This window comes from Triturus cristatus, chromosome 4_2 (genome assembly GCF_964204655.1).
Source record: "Triturus cristatus chromosome 4_2, aTriCri1.1, whole genome shotgun sequence".
Classification (NCBI taxonomy): Eukaryota; Metazoa; Chordata; class Amphibia; order Caudata; family Salamandridae; genus Triturus; species Triturus cristatus.
The window spans coordinates 182,352,018-182,375,323 of record NC_140586.1 but is presented as its reverse complement, the minus strand read 5'-3'; the positions used below and the strand labels follow the sequence as shown (position 1 = coordinate 182,375,323).

The 23,306-nt window shown below is 49.7% G+C and overlaps 1 protein-coding gene across 6 annotated transcripts in view; it reads right to left on the bottom strand.

Annotated features, from left to right (window-relative positions):
• Positions 1-2,388: 2,388 nt before the first annotated feature.
• ARHGDIB (Rho GDP dissociation inhibitor beta) overlaps positions 2,389-23,306 on the bottom strand; it is a 103,207-nt gene continuing 82,289 nt past the window's right edge. For 5 of the 6 annotated variants that reach the window (XM_085601013.1, XM_085601012.1, XM_085601010.1 and 2 more), the window contains exons 5-6: positions 6,374-6,437; positions 2,389-3,796 (exon numbers count right to left, since the gene is read on the bottom strand). In XM_085601013.1, the coding sequence (XP_085457139.1) occupies positions 3,597-3,796; positions 6,374-6,437 (264 nt within the window). In that variant the 3' untranslated portion in view covers positions 2,389-3,596. Of the gene's footprint in view, positions 3,797-6,373; positions 6,438-23,306 lie in introns of those variants that run through there. The other variant, XM_085601017.1, reaches the window with a different exon arrangement.

Genomic DNA, 23,306 nt, shown 5'->3' with positions numbered 1-23,306 from the left:
CCTGGGGGAGGAAGTGGGGGAACATCAAGGCAGACTGTTTGTCTCCTTTTCCCAGTAAGGTGCGCATGCATGAGCAGGAGGAACGTGAACTTGAATCTGTCAAAGATGGCGTTGAGGATGAAGGTTGTATTATCTCAGCAGTAGAGGTGGAGAAGTAATGTCCTTTCCAGAGGCAAAATGGAAGGCTGCCACTAGTCAAGATGCTATGCTTAGTATCCAAATATATCAAGGAGGGTTGGCCTAAGGATAAAACTCTTGCTTTCAGTATCCAGCCGTTTAATAAAGTGTCTGAAGAATTGTGTCTGGAGAATGGGTTACTTATGAGACTTGACAAATAGGTTACTCCCGAGAGATTCAGGATGTTGATAGTAAAAAGTGCCCATGAAGGTCATTTGGGAGCCACGTTTACCATTCTTAGCGCACGTTCTGCATTCTGATAGCCGCAGATGGACAGGGAGGTCGATCTGCTGGTCAAAGATTGCGTTGTATGCTCAACAAGTGACCAAAACTCTGAAAACGTCTAATCCCATTAAATGACCCGCTGGGCAATGGTTAAACTTTGGAATTGATTTAATGGGGCCATTCAATTCTCTTCTCAGTTAATCATCTGACACTTTAGTTCTCATTGATTACTACTTGAAGTGGCCAGAGATTCTAATTGTTGGAGAACCGGATTCCAAATCAGTGCTGAATTTTCTTAAAGATGTATGGAGAGAAGGTTTTCCCAGAAATCTTGTTTTTTGACAATGGAGTACAATTTGTTTAATCTGACACAAAAGAATTTCTGGAAATGAGCAATAGTAGGCATCTCACAAGCTCACTCTATTACCTTCAAACCAACGGTCTACTTGAGCATTTCAGCTGTGTGTTGGCAGTGAGTGTGTGCTGGGCTTTATATAACATGCATCTTGTTAACACAGCGGTGCAAACCATGTTGTGGTTCTACAGGACCATGTCTCAGGCATCAACCAACATTCTCCCCCTTCAGCCTGCTTAAGGGTAGGAAATCTACAACTCAATTCAGACCTGCATGGATGCGAAGATTGTTGAATCAGAATATGTCTATTGAAAGCAGCTGCAGTCCAAGCAGGTAACAGCGGTGGGGCCCTGTAAGGGGGGGGGGGGCATTTCGAGGGACGATTCAGAGGGAAAATTAAATAAATTATTACGTTTCCCTCTCCATCGTCCCTCGAAATCCCCACTTACCCCGCCCCACCGCTATTACCTGCACAGATCGTTGCTGATTGAAGTTTTGCCATGCTTGTGACAAATAATGTAACCAATGCCATACGCAAGCAAAAATTATGATATGAAAAAAGAAAGGGGATGCAAAGTTCTCCGAACCTGTGGTGGCTGACAAATATGTGGCAGTGCCTTTAGTGTTGAGGGTTGTCATTGGTGGAATCTTGCTAGAGTACTAAAGGTTTTACACAGACAGGATACGTTTCAACTTTCCATTGTTGGAAAAAACGTGTCTCCACAGGGTAATTCTGAACATGGTAACAGATTAAAAAAACAGTGAACAAAGATGCAGTGAACAGTACGATTCTCAAGCTGTGCGGAGGAGTGTACGAGAGCGTAGACTTCAGGTGAGGTGATCCGCTGTAATTCTTTTTTGATATTTATTGCAGATTTTGTTTCCAATAGGTTTTGCAATCAAGCTTCTTAGGTTTTTTACTATTGTCAATTGACTTGATTTGCTTTTATATGTCAGGCACTGTATTATCCATATTGTTTAATTTATTTGTACTTGGTCGCTTTTTTGGGTGAACTATAGTCTCCATGTTTGGTGCTTTTACATATATGTTGACATGTTTTATTAGTGTATTGAAAAGCTGTGCAGAAAATGTTTTGTTATGAAAGGAAAAGACCCATGTAGTAGTCTGGGCTCCTCACTGCCTCGTGACGTCCACTATACTACACTGGTGTGGGATAAAACAGGTGGGTTTTGAACAGATTAGGAGTTAAAAGAGCTGAGGCGTATGGTGTCTACATGGCTAGCAGCTCGGGTGGTTTCTACCCTTTGTACCTTACAATAAAACATTAACAATACAAACCTGGTTCCGTAAGGTTATTACTACAGACTCTTACTTTCACAAATACAAAAAATCAGATCTGGCGGTCGAGCCTTAACCTTAATCGCTCCTAAAGCATGAAACGACCCCGCCGCTACAAATTAGAGCCTCCTCCTCACTTCTTAAATAGCACAAGAAGTTGAAGACATGGCTTTTCAAGTAGTCCCACAAGGCACTAGGTGAGCCTAGACTCACACTTGGGCTGCAGCAGCAGGATACCCTCCAAGGTGATAGTGCGCTCATCAATTCTGTAAAACAATATAACATCATGGCCCTCGGGTTCTGATACTAAGAATACCACACCACATTGGTGGAAAATAGACAGCAATCTCTTTATTTTGGCGCACACTGTGCCATGTTGAGACAGGTATAGTAAAGACAGGGTAAGCAGACTAGTAGCAGACTAAAGTATCTGAAGCACTTAGTGAGTTTGGTGGACATCATGTAATTGACCGGTTCCTCCTATTGCAATAAAATCACGGTGGCAGAGGAAGTGCATGTTTAATCATGCCAAGTGGTTACATACTCAAAGGACTATTTGGAGGTGACTGCCTGGTGAAGAGATATGACAAATGGTAGGCAAGGGGTGCACTATCTTTAGCTATAATAATAGGCAGGATAAGTTAAGTTCCATTCCAAAGGCATTTTTGCATAACACAGTGTAATATTCAGGGGTGCAACTTCATATCGATATATATCTAACCCATGCAAATATTTATGCACATTAATACATAACTGGGGCAATCTATACCCAGCCTATTTGAACTAGGCTGATCCATAGGGTAGGTCAAGGGCACATAGATGGCCAACCGGCAGGTACTTGGATCCCACAGAGCTTCTTGGCACATTCCATCAGTGTACGGCACAGTCTATGGCTGCAGTATGGGTATGATCAGCAATGTCTTCGGGTGCACAGCATATACCAGGGGTGCACAGCACAGTCTCTGGAGTGCAATTGAGTGGAGTGCACTAATGCAGATCAAGTAGAGTTTCAACTTCACATGCCTTATATTACTGGGTGTGAAGAGAAATAAGGCATGAAGAGCCTATGTACCTCTGGAGGGTACTAATACCAGGAGACCGAGTCCTGGGAGTGACTAAGGATGTAAAAAAGGAGTCCTGAAAAAAGCGCCAGGACAATTAGCTGACCCTGGCTACTAGTCAGGATGGAATGGCCACTAGGACATAGAAAAAAACAGGATGCCTTAGGTGGGCAGGCAGGACATTGTCCTGATCACTGATCAACACAGAAGATTTGGTGGACAGACTGAAAAGAGTTCATGGATGGCCGACAAGACATAGCATCTTTGATGGATGGATGCGAATGCAATATCTCTGTTGGACCAACAAACAAGGTGCTGGACAGACAGGACACAGCATATTTGATTGATAGGCAGAATATATCATCTTTGATGGACAGACAGAAAACAGCATCTCTGGTACACAAACAGATATGGGGCCTTTGATGGACAGACAGAATGTGGTGTTCTTGCTGGGATGTCTGCGGTGGTGGGGCTGTACTCAGTCAGCCCATTCTTTGCGGATGGACAGGTTCCACTCCCAGGATAGGTGGTCATGCTTGTCATCGTCAGTGAAATAGGACTTGTTGAGGTAAGTTCCACGGGAGATCATGCCTTTGGGTGCCTCCTCCACTGGTGTCAGGAACTCATATTCCTCTGGTCGTGGGCCGTAACTGCCCACCATAAAGGTAGCTTTGTCCACTGTGGAAAGAAAGAAAGTAGAGGGATTGTCATTAACAGTTCTGCAGTACATCATGATCCAATCAGCATTAATACAACCTTCACACTACCAGCCTTAATGTAGCCGATCCCACCTGAACCACTGACCAATATGAAGATATTCTCCAACTCCTACTCCTCATGCTCAAGGCCACTGGGAAATTCTGATGACCTAGTACTAAGTCACGAAGCGGTCATGACTTGAGTCTTGGAGATGATCTCTTAATGCTTTTAAAACTCCTTTCTGAACTCTGTGGGATCCTTTCAACTGAGCTTACCTTCCTCCGATGACTGCTCACCAGATACTTTGGCATCCTGAGTTCATACTTGCACCATTACCACCCACCCATTACTGCCTACTCACTGTTCAAAATAAAAGCTGGTCCACCATACTCAGCCACTAATTAAAGGCATAATTTATGAAATAATGCCTCACAAGAATATTGTTCTTGGACATAAAAAGAGTCCTCTAAGGAAGTCTGAAATAAGAGCAGATTGGATGAAACATGTTGAAATATTTAGTGTACAAGCGTGGACGCAGGATGTAAGGTTAGAAGCTAGTAGTGTACGTAGATATTATGTTTACATGTTTTAGGTCTCAACTACAGACGGCTTCAGTAGTCTGTTGTCAAAGACTATGGGCCTGATTCACAAAGGTAAACGTACATTTTTGTGCAAGTTTACGATTTTTTTTACAATTTACAAAGTAATTTTATGAGTAGCACATAAAAATATGGACAGTCGCAAAGATACTTCTTATAAAACTGCTTTGCAAATTACAAAAAATCATAAACTTACACAAAAGTGTAAGTTTACCTTCGTGAATAAGGCTTCTAGAGTTTACAATATTCATAAAGCTGGCTTGGGTCTGCTTCTTACTGCTAATTGCATAGTTGATTCAGCTCCTGTTATTCATTTGATGGCTTTGCTGTCAGTTTTTGATCTCGCCTGCACTGTGGACTATTGCTTTCTTACCAATTTTCATTGGTGTAAATATCTATTCCTGCACTCGTCACATCAGGAACTTTTTTGGGTCCCATTTTACTGTGTTACTTTTTTCATGGTTTGATGGGAACAAATCTGTAGGAGAGCTCTGCCATTAGTATCTCACCCTTATCCATTTGTCTGACGCTCTACCAAACCTAATCGCCCCAACTTTCTCCCACTCTTCTGTTCACTCTCTCCCCTGCTTCCCTCTTGGCCAATACTTACCCACCCTTCCTGAGCTCTCCCTTGCGCTCTAGAATCTGCACGCTCTTTATCCTTTCCACTTCGCTGGCTCTTCCACCCCTCCCCTTCTTACCCCTGCACTTTCTACGTGGCAATTTCTTTTTTATAAAACCAGGGCATACATGGTCACACATGGGTGGCTGTCTTGGAATGTTTTTTGTCAAAGTAAAACAAAAATCATTCCAAGATGGTCGCCGATCCATGCAAATTCGTGTGGATGCACCGCTGGCCCTCTTGGAATGCTTTGTTATACTTATTGGCAAAACCCAATACATCTGGAGATGAAGTATCACAAGGCACATGAGCACATGAGCACTGGCAAAGCCAATGGGTTTGTGCCCACAAATTAAAGTTGAGACCTATTGGCTTTGGCAATGCTGGTTTGCCTATACTTTTCAGAACACTATTACCTCCATGCAAGGGCATGGGAATAGTATTAGTTTTTGTATCTTTCTATAACATTTTGTGGATATCATTAAAATCTACTTGTAGTAAAAAAGACTATTAAAAGAAAGTCATGAAATAATTTCCTGCTATGTCATGAACTAGTGAGTACAGCTTCATATTCATGTGATGTGTAAATAAAAGATGAAATTCCAGCCCAGTTGTGTTTATTCTTCATGACCTCTTCACCATACTGACCTACCTGGGCCTTGCCCCGACAGTGTCCTACTGCTCCAAGGACTCCACCTTTGGGTGGGTGGGAGGACGGTCAGTGTTAGTAGGTAGACCCATATGTTCAGCCTGTGCCTCATATGGGGCTTGCGGTGGTGGCCTGAATATGTATCGAGCCTTCTCATTGGCTGTGTTTTGCCCTGAGCCTCCATTGTGGATCTGAGGCATTCAACCCTTCACTTGTTTGACCAGCAGTCAGGAACAGTGACCACCATACACAGCCAGGAGATGGTACCGGGGCTACCAGACCAATCCCTAGCCCATCTGACTTCGGGTTGGTAGCTACTGTCCTGTTATCCCACCCTTCACTGATCTGTGACCACCTAGCACTCTTCACACTGAGCTGTGCATTCACCCTCCTATGCCAGAAAAAGCCCCAGCACCATTCTCATTTGCAACTCCAGTTCGCTATAATCCATGATCCCTGATCACATCCAACCAGTGGCGTAAACAGGGCACCATGGACCTGAGTAAAGGCAAGGAAAACAGGGCCCTGGCTGCTTGTTGGGTAGGCAAAGACAGCAATAAACTGGGTTCAGTTGCGCCCTCATGCCCCTGGGCCCCGGTGCCACTGTGTCTACTGTACTATTGAAAGTACAGTACAGTACATTCTTTCCTGGTCGGTCGTTAATGCTGCAACCCATTGGCACTCACCTTTGACTCCAGTCCGATAGGTGTGCTGTACATATTTCAGCCCCGACACGATCTCCTTATTGACCTGAAACCAGAAGTAAAGGTTAATCAGTGAGTAGAAAAGGGAGCCAGGCACATGAGAGATTCTAGGCACACCCCTTAGGCTTGACGGGTCGCCTCCCTTGCCCTTTTCCTCGTGTTCAGCCAGTAGTGTCCTGCTGGACACGTTCTAGTGTCTCAGCAGGCATAAGTTTACCAGCCACTCCCTTGACGGCTCGCCAAACACACACACCTCACACTCATCCAACACAGTGACGTGGGTCTGCTAACAAACGTGCCCAAGTGCATGCGCTCGTGGCCAGTTAATTAAGCATACTCATGGTGTCTGCGACAATTATTTCTATAGGATGCGGACCTAGGGCACACGATTTTACAATGGTGGCGAGAGGTCTGACCCCCACATGATGTGCCGCCTCGCTCATCAGCTGTGAAGGTGGAAGAGAACTACCGTAGACACTGCCCCAAGATGAGGTTGAACTCACTGCCTGCATTAAAGAGAAAATGGTGATCCCCCAGCACCTCACTGCATTTGCTACCGTTCGCCTGCTGAGGGACTGTGCAAAGCGAGCGGCACAGTCAAGCAGAAACAAGTGCCTTGGTCAAAACACCAACGAACGTGCACAGCAAGGTATGCCAGGTTCCACGCAACGCCCCTGCCTGGTGAAGAGCCCATAAGCTACCTCAACCTGCCACAGTTTGTCCCGGCGTGAGGGGGAGAAATGAGCAGCGCTCTCCCAACAAAGCCATGCATGCGTACCTCCAGGGAGGCAAGTACATCGGCACATGTAGACCCTGCAGAGTACTCTGTAAGTACCTGCCAGCCGCACCACTGATGCATGGAGCCTGAGGCAGGCACTGCCACGAGAAATGAGTGCCCCTTGCTCAGCATGGTTGGCGGTGAAGGGATGTTTGGGGGGCAGCCGAACGTAGTGAGGTCTTCTCCCCGGGCAGTTTGGGAGGGGTTAGGGATGGCCGGATCAGCCATTTTGTGGTTTTGGCCCTTTTTGGGCGTAGCCCAATTCTTATATAACCCTGAGGGGATTTGCCAGCCACCATTTTAGGTTTTGGTGACCTGGTGGCTGGCAGCAGGGTAGCTAGTAATAGTTTTCTTGGCTGTTTAATTAGCTGTTTTCTTGGCTGTTTGATTAGCTGCGTTTAGCGAGTTAGGCATAGTTATGCAGGATTATAAGGTCTTGGAGGCGGTGCGCCTGCTGAGCGAGGCAGGCCGCCCTTGATGTATTAACCCCTTCAGCTGTGGACCTTTTGCCCCTTTGCGACAGATGCGCTCCTCAGCCCTTGGGCCACACCCTCGCGCACTCTCGTCGGAGCCTCAGAATGCGCACGAGGTTCTGATGCGTCTGGGGACAAAGGGACTCACGTCAGGAAAGACATGGCTTGGCAGTTCGGGCTGGACTGTTTCCATGAGGCACAGGGTCAGACTGATTTGCATATGGCCATGTCTGAACTGGAGTGGCAGAGTGGGCTAAAAAACGGTGATGGATTAAATCCAGATCAGTTGACTGGGGGTGAGTGCTTGCAATGTTCAACACTCCGTCCATCATTTCCTTTGGTTTTGCTTTGTTCGCCATAAGTTGGCAGGGTATGCTCAGACGCGAGTCCCTTGCTCACTTTGCCACTGGATTCAAGCAAGCCTGGCTGAAGATGGCTCAAATGCCAGAAACCGGTCCTAGGAAGCTTGTTTACGGTCCAGGGGAGATATTGCTTGGCAGTTCGGGCTGGACTGTTCCCATGAGGCACAGGGTCAGACTGATTTGCATATGGCCATTTCTGAACTGGGGTGGCAGAGTGGGCTAAAGAACGGTGATGGATTAAACCCAGATCAGTTGACTGGGGGTGAGTGCTTGCAATCTTCAACACTCCGTCCATCATTTCCTTTGGTTTTGCTGCTTTCAAGGGAAACCTACCTGGGGAGGGGAGGGTAGGGAAATACCAGAAGGTGACAGGCAGGGGGTCCTGCTGGGATGTCAATAAAGGGCTGTGCACGTACAAACTTTGCGGATTTTGCCATAAGTGCTCAAAATGCAGGGGGAAACATCCCTTGGTCAACTGTTTTGGGGGAGGGGTGTTTCAGCAAATGAGGCAGCAGTGGCAGCGGGGTGGGGAACACAGGGGGGCGTCAGCAAAAGAACATTCACAGGTTGTACAAGAGAAATTAGACAAAAAGGTGAGGGAAGGGAAAATGGCGGGCCCTTTCCCAGATTGGCCTCTGGACAACTTGATTGGGGTGGTGCCCAAGAAAGAACCTGGACATTATCATGGCCAGAAGGGTGCTCGGTGAATGATTTTATTGATGAAAAGGAAGCTACTGTTTCTTACTCTTCAGTTGACGTAGCCATATCACTGGTAGTGACAGCGGGCGCAACGGCGGAAATGGCAAAATGCGACATAAAATTGGCTTTCCGTTTGGATCCAGTCCATCCAGATGAATGGGATCTTCTGTGTATCCATTTCAATGGTAAATGGTACGTGGACAAGGCATTACCGATGGGCTGTTCTATGTCATGCTCATTGTTTTAGCACCTTTCTGCAGTGGTTGTTTTCAAAAAGGACGGGGCACGTGCTTGTGACCCATCGCTTGGATGATTTTTTTCTTTATTGGAATCCCCGGCTCCACGGAGTGCCCAGGAGGCCCTGGAAAACTTCAAAGAGCTGACGGAGGAGTTGGTAGTGCCATTGGCACCCGAAAAGACGATGGGCCCCGGCACGGCACGGTCTTTTCTTGGAATTGAGATTGACTCCAGAAAAATGCAAGCCCGGTTGCCGGATGATAAAAGGATTAAAATGCCGGAATTGCTTAACGCCATGCTGGCACTGGAAAAAGTAACAGTCAAAGAGATACAGGCCTTGCTAGGGCATCTCAACTTTGCATGTAGGGTAGTAACAGTAGGGAGAACCTTTTTCAGGAGGCTTGGTAGGGCATTAGTAAGGAACAGATTGCCTCATCATCATGTGCGTCTCTCTGCAGGCGTAAAAGAAGATTTGAGAATGTAGCGAGTTTTTCTGTAAACTGACAATGGCATTCCACTGGCACGGGAGGGGGATCTCATTTGGGATGTGCAGATATTTGCAGATGCAGCAGAGGTTTTGGCCTCTACTGGCAGGGGAAGTAGAGGCCGACAGCATGGAAGGAAGGGGGTAGATCCATTGCATTTCTGGATTTCTTCCCCTTAGTTGTGGCAGTGACATTATGGAGTAGTCAGCTTGCACATTGGAAGGTGACTTTTAGAATTGATAATATGACGGTTGTAGAGATTGTGAACCGTCAGTCCGCAAGGGACGAACAAGTGTTACAGTTGCTGAGGGTATTTGTCCTAGGTTGTTGCGTCAGGATATAGAGTTCAGAACACTGCACGTCCCAGGTGTGGACAATGACATAGCAGATGCTTTGTATTGTTCGCAGTGGGGGAGATTCCGTGGTTTGCCAAGGACGCCAACAGGATCCCGACGTCCATGTTGCAGCAGTTGTGGTAAGTAGGCAAAACACAGGATGCTACAACTGGTGGTAGGATCACTGGATAAGTCTACTAGGATGGCCTATAACCTAACATGGAGGGAGTTTTCACTGTCAGGAGCCTAGCGGCACTCAAATGAGTTGCAACGAAGGGACAATGTGATTCAATTTATCCTGGATTGACCCCAGGGGGTCAATTGCAGGAAAATTAGCATTCATGGGTAAATTGCTCTGGGGTTACATGCTTTCAGCGGGTGAATTGGGCGCAAGGATGCTGGTAGGGTGGGCCAGGGAGCATGGCCAGCTGAATCTGGTCAGGGGCCCCTTGTCGTGGCAGTTGCTGAGAGGAGTACTACAGATTTGGCCAAGGATTTGCACGGACGCTTTCGAGTCATGCCTGTTGTCCACATTGATGGTGTGGATGTTTTTTGGTGCATATAGAGTGTCTGAGTTGTTCAGGTACAGAAGGGGTGGGAGGATCAGGTGGGAAGAGGTAGTCTTGCGCGATGCAGTGATAAATATATGCTTAAAAAAGCCCAAAACGGATAAGATGGGCAAGAGAACATGGTTGCTGTTGCAGGCTCCATTGCCTAAGCTTACTTGCCCTTATAGATGGGGGCTTCACTGGCGAACAGCATTCAAGGATATCGGGGAGTCCGTTTTAGTGAATGGGAAAAGAGTTACAGCCTTCCATCTGCTAGCGGTGCTGAGGAAGGCACTAAGGGAATTGGGCATAGTCAGTGCAGGTTTTGGGACACACTCTTTCCGGATTGGTGCAGCATCAGAGACAAGCAATAGAGGGTGGGGACAGGGTGTTATTATGCGCTTGGAGAGGTGGTCCTCGGATTGTTATAAGCGATACTTGCGCTGCAGGGATAAGGAATTTAGCGCGGTTGTTAACAATGCATAAGTTCACGCAATGTTTCTTGTTTCAGGTTCAGTGGCTGGCCCCCCTTTCGTTGGAATTATCAATCTGGGTTGTGGGACACTTCTTCGTGAAGTGGGCGTACGTAGAGGCATGAATAAGTTATTTCAGACTGTTGGAAAACCACTCCCACACTAGAAGGGGTGGTGGTGGACTTCCCGAACACACTGTGGTAGCTTGGCTCGAGTGGTCAGGAATCAGGCACCGTGCTAAGCATACAATATACCCATACAATAACCATGCGTGCATCCGTTCCAAAAACGACTCTACACCGTAAAAATTATGAAAATATCTCTCTTTATCTTTTTCTCTTAGTTGCTGATTGGAAAAATAAATAAGTCAATCACAATATACAAATTTTAAATAGTGCAGGTCAAATAAATACTGTCTGAAGATTCAATAAATAGGGGTGATCATAAATATAAAGGACATAAATATAAGTGCAGGTAATACAGGCAATTAAATATTCGGAGGCAATAAATACTGTACCAATAAATATTGTGCACCAACAAGTCCTGTGGACCAATAAATATAGTAAAGCAATAAATAGGTAAAACACAATAAATACAGTGCCCCCAATAAATAATTAAAAGTATACAGCAACACTCATGTAATCAGATCACTTTTCAATTCCTAAGGGCTGATTTGGCCCAGGCACAGCTTGTAGGGTTGTGGAAGGCTTGAGGGGGGCTACTCCCTGGCTGGGACAAGGCTGAGGCCTAAACTGAGGTAGATCAAGGGGGGAATACCAGTGCCCTGGCTTTCTCTCTCCACACAACCTCTCTAGGTTAGTCCCAGTTCACCCCTGGCACAGTCAGGTTGGTTTCAGCACCTCCCTAGCCCCTTAGAGTAGTCTCTCAGGTCTCCACAGGGCCTTAGGCGCCCTCTACTCCACTTACTGCCCTTTTTCTGATGCTCCGACGCCGCTGGAGTCGTGTCGATGCCGTGAGGCGGTTCCGGTTCGATCTCGGCGGCCTCGGCACAATGTCAGTTCTTTGACGACGCCGGTAGGCGGTTCCGGTCCGATGTCGGCGGCCTCGGTTCGATCTCGACCTCCGATTCGACGGCGTCGGGCAGTCTCTACTCGATGTCGACTTCGGGCGGCTCCGGTCCGATGGCGCTCTCGGCTTCGATGACGTCAGCCGGCCTGGCCTCGATGTCGACTTCCGGCGACTCCGGGGTGCGATCCTCACCCCCGACCTCCGGTGCTCCTCCTCTCAGGTTCCGGGCGACTCCGGAGTGCGATCCTCACTCCCGACCTCCGGTACACTTCACCTCGGTCTCCGACGACTCCGGAGGGCGGACTTCACTCCTCCGATGACGCCGCTCACTCGACCTCGGTTGACTTCCTCCTCGACCTCTGGTATTCCTCACGACCTCCGTCGGCGCCCTCTTACGACCTCAGGCGGCTCCGGGTACGACGTCTGCTTCTTCAGTCAGCGCCGCTTCTCCACCTCGGGCTCCAGGTCTCAGGCTACTCGACGCCGGACTCCAGGGAAACCAGTTTCCAGGTCAGGATCTTGCTGCTTTCTGTTTCTAAGGCCTGTTCCTGCTGTCCAGGTCCTTAGGATGAGTTTTTCTGGCTTCTTCCCACACAGGGCTACAGGCTGGGATCCATCAGTAGGGACTAGTATCAAGGGTGGGTTTATGGACCCCACTCCAGGCACAAGTTTCCACCCCTGCTGCTTCACTCCTTCCTCCTTCACTGTTGTGCTGCTCTCCCTTCACCAGTCAGGTGCCAACTGCCAGCTCCAACTGCCAACACTCTGTCTTAACCTCCCAACATTCTAAACCGCCTCCAACTGTCACAGAGTTCTGGAATGTTCTGGAAGGTGCTGGTAGGTTCCAGTGGATGCTGGTGATGTCACAGGTGGCCACCATTTTGTGCTCCAGGCCCTCAGACAGAAGTTTCAGGGTTAGCTAAAATGGCTCCCTGAATCTGTAGCAACACGAAAAAGTCTGGTGGTTCCCAAAAAGGAAAAATTCAAACAGGGTTTGAGGCAAAAGTGGGACAAAATAAATAATGATGAGGAGGGACCACCCAAAGGGCTGACAGGTCTAACACGCGTCCCCCCCAGCTGAAAGTGGGGAGAGCTACCCAACCCCTTGGGAGTTCTCATCACTAAGGCGGAAATACCTTGAGAGACCGTCTGCATTGGCGTGGTCCACTCCAGGCCGATGTTCCACCTGAAAGTCCATCCCCTGTAGGGAAATAGACCACCTCAACAACTTGGGATTCTCCCCCTTCATCTGCATCAGCCAGCGAAGGGGTCTGTGGTCGGTCTGAACCAGGAAGTGCGAGCCAAACAGGTATGGCCGCAACTTCTTCAGAGCCCATACCACTGCAAAGGCTTCACGCTCTATTGCACTCCACTTCTGTTCCCTGGGAAGTAGTCTCCTGGATAGGAAGACCACGGGTTGATCCAGGCCCTCTTCGTTGAGTTGCGATAACACTGCCCCAATGCCATGTTCCGATGCATCTGTCTGGACAATGAACTTCCTGGAAAAGTCTGGGGCCCTTAAGACCGGGGCCTCGCACATGGCTTTCTTCAATCTCTCAAAGGCTTGCTGACAAGCCTCCGTCCAGACTACCCGTCGAGGTTGTTTCTTGGACGTGAGCTCCGTGAGGGGGGCTACGATGGTACCGTACCCCTTCACGAAGCGGCGGTAATATCCCGTGAGGCCCAAAAATGCTCGGACCTCAGTCTGTGTCTTGGGGGGTTCCCAGGCCATGATGGCCTCGATCTTCGCCTGGAGGGGTTGCACCGCTCCCCTACCCACCAAGTGTCCAAGGTACACTACCGACCCCTGCCCGATCTGGCACTTGCTGGCCTTGATCGTCAATCCAGCTTGTCTCAGGGCCTGGAGAACAGCTTGCAGGTGACGCAAGTGATCCTCCCAGCTGTTACTGAAGACGGCTATGTCATCCAGATAAGCAGCAGAGAAACTCTCCATTCCGGTGAGGATCTGGTTTACCAGGCGCTGAAACGTGGCAGGTGCGTTCTTGAGCCCAAAGGGCATCACACAGAACTGGTAGTGGCCATTGGGCGTGGAGAAGGCTGACCTTTCCCTTGCTCCATCAGTCAAAGAGATCTGCCAGTACCCCGAAGTAAGGTCAAAGGTACTTAGATATTGGGCAGCTCCCAGCCGGTCAATCAATTCATCCGCCCTAGGGATCGGATGAGCATCAGTTTTTGTCACTGAATTCAGTCCCCGGTAGTCCACACAGAACCTCAGTTCTGGTTGGGCACCCGGTGGTGCAGCTTTTGGTACTAACACCACCGGACTGGACCAGGGGCTGCTAGAAGGTTCAATCACTCCTAGCTCCAGCATCTTAGTGACCTCACTATGAATGCTGGCCTTCACCTTGTCTGACATCCGGTAGATCTTGGACTTCACAGGTGGGCTGTCTCCTGTGTCCACGTCATGGACGCACAGGTGAGTCCTACCCGGGACAAGGGAGAACAACGAAGAGTACTGCCCCAGGACCTGGCGACAGTCCTCCTGCTGTTCAGGAGTTAGAGATGGGGAGAGAATCACTCCCTCCACCGACCCATCCTTTTCTTGAGACGCAAACAGATCAGGGAGAGGCTCGCTTTCCACGTCCTCTCCTCCGTCAGTCACCATCATCAAGATGACTTCGGGCCTCTCGTGGTGGGGTTTGAGGCGGTTGGCATGCAGCACCCGCAGGGGCTGACGAGGGGTCTTCAGGTCCACCAAGTAGGTAGCCTTACCCTTCTTCTCCAACACCTCAAAGGGTCCTGACCAGCGATCCTGGAGGGCACTAAGCTCTCCTGGTTCGATCACCCACACCTTCTGGCCCGGCTCCAACTCCACCGGGTGAGCGTTGTGGTCATACCACGCCTTCATCACTGCTTGGCTGGCTTCCAAGTTGTCAGAAGCTTGCTTCCACAACTTAGCCATTTGGCTCCGGAAGGCCAGCATGTAGCTCACCACATCCTGGGGGAGCTTTCTGGGAGTTCTTTCCCATCCGTCTCTCACCAGGTTAAGAGGTCCACGTACAGGGTGCCCATACAGAAGCTCGAAGGGGCTGAAGCCCACTCCCTTCTGTGGCACTTCCCTGTATGAAAAGAGTAAACAGGGTAGGAGGACGTCCCATTTCCTCCGCAGGCTTTCAGGCAGACTTCTGATCATGCCTTTTAAGGTTTTGTTAAACCTTTCCACCAGACCATTGGTCTGGGGGTGGTAAGGAGTTGTGAACCGGTAGGTCACTCCACACTCCTTCCACATTGCCCGCATATATGCTGACATGAAGTTGGTCCCCCTGTCGGACACAACTTCCTTGGGAAAACCCACTCGGGTAAAGATTCCCATCAGGGCCCTAGCCACAACAGGTGCTGTTATGGTCCTCAGAGGTATTGCCTCTGGGTACCGTGTGGCATGATCCACCAGAACCAGGATAAACCTGTGACCAGCTGTAGTTGGTGGATCTAATGGACCCACAATGTCGATGCCCACCCTTTCAAAGGGGGTGCTAACGACAGGAAGTGGTTCCAGGGGAGCTTTCAGCTTCACCCCTGTTTTCCCACTGGCTTGGCAAGACACACATGTCCGGCAGTAGGTATCGGACGACACTTTCATCTGAGGCCAATAAAAGTGTGGGACAAGACGGGCGAAGGTCTTGTCTTGCCCCAGGTGTCCTGCCAATGGTATCTCGTGAGCCAACTCCAAAAGGAAGGCTCGATAACGTTGAGGAACTACCAAGGCTCGTGACGATCCATGTAGGGGTGCCTTGGGTTCACTGTAGAGGAGGCCATCCTCCCAGTAAACACTGTAGTTCCCTTCAACGTTCCCTGCTGCCTGGGCTTCGGCCTGTCGCCTCAGCCCCTCAAGGGTAGGGCACTCCCTCTGGCCCTGGCAGAATTCCTCCCTGGACGGGCCTCCCTCCACGTGCCACTCGGCCGGGATGGGTAGGTCCTCCAGGTTGGTAACGTCCCCCTCCGCAGACTCCTGGTCCACCACCTCCGGTGGCCTATCCGTCCTATGGGGTGGAGACGCCGAGGCAGGCTCCTCCTGTCCTCGGTTCTTCCCTTGACTGGCAGCTGGCTGGGCCTTTGTTCCAGGCTCCAGCCGGAATGAACTCCCTCTTCGGGTAGTCGCGGACCTTGTGCTAACACAGGCCCAGTCAGGTGTACCCAGCATCTCGGTGTGAGTCCGGTATTCCACCTCCTTCCAAGCGTTGTGCTCCATGTCATTCCCCAGCAGACAATCGACTGGCACGGCAGGGCTTACGGCAACTCGAAGTGAACCTGCAACCCCCCCCCATTCAAAGGGAACCTCGGCCACGGGATAGTGGCCTGTTCTGCCGTCAGCCATCGCAGCTGGGTGGAGTACATCGGGAATTACCTGCTCTGGAGACACCAGCTGGCTACGCACCATAGTCATACTGGCTCCTGTGTCTCTCAGAGCCTCCCCTCTTTGGCCGTTGATGGTGATCCACTGCCCATACTTTGCGGTATTTGCGGGCACCTGGATCTTAGGAACCATCTCCCGTTCTCCCAGGGACACTAAAGTGACACCCGCCCACTCCCTTCCCTTAGTTAAGGGCATCTCCTCCCCGAGCACTACACTAGCTACTCCGGGGGTCTTTCCTCCAGTGGGAGGGGGTGATCGTTTCTGACACTTCGGATCTCCTTTATAGTGTCCAACGCCACCGCACTCGTAGCAATGGACAACACTTGGCTGCTGACTCTGGCCAGGATTAGGGTTTCTGGGTGGGTTAGCCCTAGGGGTGAATCCTGTTCCCTTTCCTTGGAAGCTATTTTGGGGGCTTTTGGAGAACTCCTTTTTCTTTTCCCCTCCCTCTTTCTTCTGGGGGGCGCCCTGTCCGGCCTTTTGAGTATCCCCTCCAGTCCCCCTTGTGGACACCCGGGTACTAGCCCAAATGTCCACCTCCTCAGCAAGCTTCCGGGGACTGGTCAGCTTGCTATCCACCAGGTGTTGCCGCAGTTCAGGGAAACATTTCTCGAGCAGGTGTTCCTTCAGTACTAGGTCAAACAACTCCTCGTAGTTCCTCACTTCACTGCCCTGAATCCAACCTTCCAGTGCCTTCTTTGCATAGTCCAGGAAGTCCACCCAATTCTGTGTGCCCAGTTTGTGACTACCCCTGAACTTCTGTCTGTACTTTTCAGGTGTTAGTCCAAACTTTCTGATGAGCGCCAGTTTCATGGTGGGGTAGTGGGTCTGCTCATCCTCTTCGAGGGCCAATAAAGCATCCCTACCAGCTGGAGGCATGTACTTATACAATCCCCCTCCCCAGTACTTCTCTGGAACCCCATGGGCCCTTAACGAGACCTCATAGGCCGCTAGCCACTTGGCGATATCATCACCCAACCCATAGCTAGCTACTATGTCCTTTGGCAGGTAGGGTTTGGATTCCCTGGTGATCTCTTGGTCTTTGCTGCCACCATTAGGAACAGTTGGTGCCCCAATTCTTAGGATCTGAAGCTCTATCTCTTTCAGTCTTATCTCATGAGCCATCTTCTGTTTCTCCGTCTCATGAGCCATCCTCTGTTCCTCCTTCTCCTTCTCCAGCTTTGCTAAGTCCCATGTGAGCTGTCTTTTCTCCCTCCGATCTGCTAACTCCACTTCGGATAAGCCCCCACTAGAGACAGTGCTGCCCTTCCTAGAAAGTGTCCTGGGCCCTGCTGACAGGTTCCCCACCTCAGGTTGGTACATCTCAGCCCCCTCGGGGTCAGGCTCTCCATCCCTGTCTTCCTCCTCAGCCTTGCTTTCCCTGCGTGCCTCCCCCCAAGCCCTTAAGCTGGTTTGGAGTGCACCCTTCTTTGCTCCTGGGGGACAGTACACCCCCTCCCGCTGGCAAAACTCCCTGAGTTGGGCCACAGTGTACGTTTCTAGATTTTCTAGTACAAACTCCATCTCGCCCACTCAGGTTAGAGGACAGGTTTTGTGCAGTAACAATGCAGGGGGGTACCTTTAATAATACCTCCTCCCACCACCAGAGTAAATTTGGAAAAAACTAAATCCCACAATTAGGAAGGCCGCTTTGAGAAAACTCCCGGTGTAGGCCTATGGACTACCCACAGTTATTGTTGAGTATATGTAGGCACAGCTCTATCCCACCACTGAACACCAATTTATGTTGGAAAACCACTCCCACACTAGAAGGGGTGGTGGTGGACTTCCCGAACACACTGTGGTAGCTTGGCTCGAGTGGTCAGGAATCAGGCACCGTGCTAAGCATACAATATACCCATACAATAACCATGCGTGCATCCGTTCCAAAAACGACTCTACACCGTAAAAATTATGAAAATATCTCTCTTTATCTTTTTCTCTTAGTTGCTGATTGGAAAAATAAATAAGTCAATCACAATATACAAATTTTAAATAGTGCAGGTCAAATAAATACTGTCTGAAGATTCAATAAATAGGGGTGATCATAAATATAAAGGACATAAATATAAGTGCAGATAATACAGGCAATTAAATATTCGGAGGCAATAAATACTGTACCAATAAATATTGTGCACCAACAAGTCCTGTGGACCAATAAATATAGTAAAGCAATAAATAGGTAAAACACAATAAATACAGTGCCCCCAATAAATAATTAAAAGTATACAGCAACACTCATGTAATCAGATCACTTTTCAATTCCTAAGGGCTGATTTGGCCCAGGCACAGCTTGTAGGGTTGTGGAAGGCTTGAGGGGGGCTACTCCCTGGCTGGGACAAGGCTGAGGCCTAAACTGAGGTAGATCAAGGGGGGAATACCAGTGCCCTGGCTTTCTCTCTCCACACAACCTCTCTAGGTTAGTCCCAGTTCACCCCTGGCACAGTCAGGTTGGTTTCAGCACCTCCCTAGCCCCTTAGAGTAGTCTCTCAGGTCTCCACAGGGCCTTAGGCGCCCTCTACTCCACTTACTGCCCTTTTTCTGATGCTCCGACGCCGCTGGAGTCGTGTCGATGCCGTGAGGCGGTTCCGGTTCGATCTCGGCGGCCTCGGCACAATGTCAGTTCTTTGACGACGCCGGTAGGCGGTTCCGGTCCGATGTCGGCGGCCTCGGTTCGATCTCGACCTCCGATTCGACGGCGTCGGGCAGTCTCTACTCGATGTCGACTTCGGGCGGCTCCGGTCCGATTGCGCTCTCGGCTTCGATGACGTCAGCCGGCCTGGCCTCGATGTCGACTTCCGGCGACTCCGGGGTGCGATCCTCACCCCCGACCTCCGGTGCTCCTCCTCTCAGGTTCCGGGCGACTCCGGAGTGCGATCCTCACTCCCGACCTCCGGTACACTTCACCTCGGTCTCCGACGACTCCGGAGGGCGGACTTCACTCCTCCGATGACGCCGCTCACTCGACCTCGGTTGACTTCCTCCTCGACCTCTGGTATTCCTCACGACCTCCGTCGGCGCCCTCTTACGACCTCAGGCGGCTCCGGGTACGACGTCTGCTTCTTCAGTCAGCGCCGCTTCTCCACCTCGGGCTCCAGGTCTCAGGCTACTCGACGCCGGACTCCAGGGAAACCAGTTTCCAGGTCAGGATCTTGCTGCTTTCTGTTTCTAAGGCCTGTTCCTGCTGTCCAGGTCCTTAGGATGAGTTTTTCTGGCTTCTTCCCACACAGGGCTACAGGCTGGGATCCATCAGTAGGGACTAGTATCAAGGGTGGGTTTATGGACCCCACTCCAGGCACAAGTTTCCACCCCTGCTGCTTCACTCCTTCCTCCTTCACTGTTGTGCTGCTCTCCCTTCACCATATTTTTACAGAACAAGGGAACCCAATAGGTAGTTGAGGACCTTGGGTAATTGATGATTTTAAACAAACAGTGGTCCTCAATTTGGTTTAAGGAATGGGGGGGATGAATATAGTACAGAATCGAAACTATATTTTTAGGAATGTCCAGCCGGACATCCAATTTAATTCTTCAATGAAAAAAATAACAATACTCAACAGTAAAACAGAGGTGGGACACAGTCCTGTATCCGTAGGGGGAAGAAAACAAATACAGAGCAAACAAACAATACAGGCAGGACAAGCAGAGCTTAATTACGAAATCCAATGTTTTAAGCTTTTCTTTCTACAAACAGTGCACTTTTTTTCATAATGGACTGATGTGCATGCTGTCTAGATTGGGGTCGACGACGTTTCGATCCTATTACAAGGATACAAGGATCATCATCAGGACGAGACAATGAACAAGCCTGGTGTTTAAAGGAATTGCCTGAGGAAAAACATGGAAAAATGAAAGGAAGGAAGAGAGAGAAGGGAAAATTTAAGACCAGAATATGGCAGCGCGGAATAAATTACCGTCATGGTGTTCAGTGCACATGCTACATGTGACTTCATGCAGTTGCTAGAATGCAAACGAGTGAGCTAGTGAACTAAAGTCAGGTGCCAACTGCCAGCTCCAACTGCCAACACTCTGTCTTAACCTCCCAACATTCTAAACCGCCTCCAACTGTCACAGAGTTCTGGAATGTTCTGGAAGGTGCTGGTAGGTTCCAGTGGATGCTGGTGATGTCACAGGTGGCCACCATTTTGTGCTCCAGGCCCTCAGACAGAAGTTTCAGGGTTAGCTAAAATGGCTCCCTGAATCTGTAGCAACACGAAAAAGTCTGGTGGTTCCCAAAAAGGAAAAATTCAAACAGGGTTTGAGGCAAAAGTGGGACAAAATAAATAATGATGAGGAGGGACCACCCAAAGGGCTGACAGGTCTAACACAAACGAATTCCTGGTTTTAATGATAAACTGTTTAAAGTGTCATGGGAAGGAAAAGGGGGCATGTTGTGGAAGGAGCCGACTCTGTGCCTTAACGGTCTGCTAGTTGGGGGGGGGGGGTCGGTGTCTGGACAATTTGGTCATACATTTGAGTGAAAACGATTTGTGTAAAGAGAAGGGCACCGGCCTGATGAGAAGTATGAAGGGGGACTTAGCACTTATTAAACAACAGTGGTCAGGATGTTTTGTGGTATGGACTGAGTTTGCACCTGGGTCTGGAGGAGCCAGGAGGAAGCTTAATACGGACAGGTCTTGTTTTTGTAGGGAATTGAGTTTTGGTAGATTGATTGGTGCACAGAGATATTCGTTTTGATTCAGTGGAATTTTTTGAAAGAAACGGGGTCCACTTGTCAAGGCTGGGGATGGACCTTTATTTGTTGGAAATTAGGGAGGTGTTAGCCAGAACGTTAGATGGTCAGAGCCACCCTAGAAAGTAAGAGGCCTACAGGACGGGGGGGGGGGCAGAAAAAAGGGGGCTAGGCAGTAGTGGTCGTCACCCCCTTTCTCCTGGGTGGCGGGGTTTTGAAAAGTTGGCCAGGGTTGGCACAGGTTTTTGGTTAAGTATTGGAAGTTTGTGAGCAGGGGCAGGAAAAGGGTAGGCAGGTAGTCTAAGTTTCAGTTGCAGGAAGGCAGGTAGGGAACGGGGTGTCATTAGGGGAAAAAGTTTTAACTGCAATACTGTGTAATGTTGTTGTTATGTTAATGCCAGGGTGGGGCAACTTTTGAGGGAATCATTGGGGCGGGAGGGGGAGAGTCAGGGGTCAGCTATTCGTTATATAGCGAGGCTTTAGTTTTGTAAGGCAGTTGCCAGTTGGTTATTTTGTAATAATCACCTGTTTCAATAAAGCGGCCTTTTTCACACACAAAATGGGTCTTGGTTTGGCATGCCCCCCTTTCTCCCAAGGGGGGTTTAGGGGACAGCCAAACGTAGTGAGGTCTGCCCCCCGGGTGGTTTGGGCTGGCCGGGTCGGCCATTTTGTGGTTTTGGGCTTTTTTGGGCGTGGCCCAATTATGGCCCATGTAGCCCAATGCTTATATAATCCTATGAGGGGATTTGCCAGCCACCATTTTAGGTTTTGGTGACCTGGTGGCTGGCAGCAGGGTAGCTAGTAATAGTTTTCTTGGCCCCGCCCTCCCATCCCTCTTTTTAAGAATTTTAGCTGGGTGGAGTCTTTGGGGTTTGTTCTTTAGTTTAGGCCAGGTTTGTGGAGACAGGTGCATAAGGGATCTTATGGAGGTTTTCGTTTGGAACAGGTGCTTGCGGGGTTTTGAAAAGAGGCCAGGGTTGGCACGGGTTTTTGGTTAAGTATTGGAAGTTTGTGAGCAGGGGCAGGAAAACGGTGGGCAGGTAGTCTAAGTTTCAGGATAGACGTTTGTTAGTTACAGTTGCAGGAAGGCAGGTAGGGAACCGGGTGTCATTGGGGGAAGAAGTTTTAACTGCAATACTGTGTACTGTTGTTGTTATGTTAATGCCAAGGAGGGGGAACTTTTGAGGGGATCGTAGGGGCAGGGGGGGGGGAAATCAGGGGTCAGCTATTCGATGTATAGCGAGGCTTTAGTTTTGTAAGGCAGTTGCCAGTTGGTTATTTTGTAATATGGATCTGTTTCAATTAAGCGGCCTTTTTCACACACAAAATGGGTCTCGGTTTGGCTTGCCCCCCTCCCTCCCAAAGGGCCTGCGACTGATTGTCACTGGTGGGAAAGGAGTGAGTGACCCCTCCCCACGCTTCCTGTCCCATTCCCAAGGCCCAACAAGCTGCCCTGCCTGCTTCCTGCCGTCCCAGAGAGAAAAGAAAGGGGGAGCGCCTTCCCAATGAGGCAGAACTGTGCACGGTGTACTGTTGCAGATCCCGCATGCAGGAGCTCATATTGCCCTCAACTACCCGTGAACAGTGCGGCACGAACAGCAGGACAGGACTGCACCTACCCAGCATGTAGGGAAGGATGAGCGCGGGGAGGTATACGCATCCATACCAGGCACCTCCTTGCCGACGCCAGGAAGTGCAGAGATCTCCCACAGCGGCCCACCTGCAGGAACAAGATTGGGCGCTCCTGCATGGAGCAAAACCTAGCACCTTCCTGCACAGAGCACTACATGAGCAGCAAAGGCCCACTGATTCTGTAACTGACGCAGTATATGAAACTGCAGCTGCAGGGCCACCTAGCTGCTGTTTCGCCACACCGCACCCGGCAATAGTGACAAACCTGAAGCAGCCCCCGGGATATAACTGTAAAAGAGACATACCACCTGGCATGTGTACAGAGCCTGCAATGCACGACCTCACCTGAAGCAGTGCATGCAGAGGCGACTCCAAGGAGGCCTACGGCACCATCAATCACGGCCCGCAGTAGAGGACAGCTGCCCTGGCCTGTCAGTAGTGGCTACAGTGCCACCTAGTGGACAATTGTGGTACCACACCAGAAAATGACAGCAATCTGCAATTGAACAGCCCCAACGAGGCAGCAGAGACTCATGCCATGCATAACCTGGTATTGCATGGTACAAACCCCACACCATCGCCTCCAATGCCCTGCACTCCCAAGCAGCAACAGAGAGTAGACTGGCCAAGTGGGCTGCCTATTTCCTGAAGAGGAGAAGGACTGTATACCACAGCAAAGAGGCTCTGCTAGACAGCTAGCAAGCCACAAAGAATACTGTGCGCTGCACATGCCCCCCTAGCGCAGTCAAGAAGACGGCGCTGCATGCCCCATTGTGATGAATTGCCACCACCACAA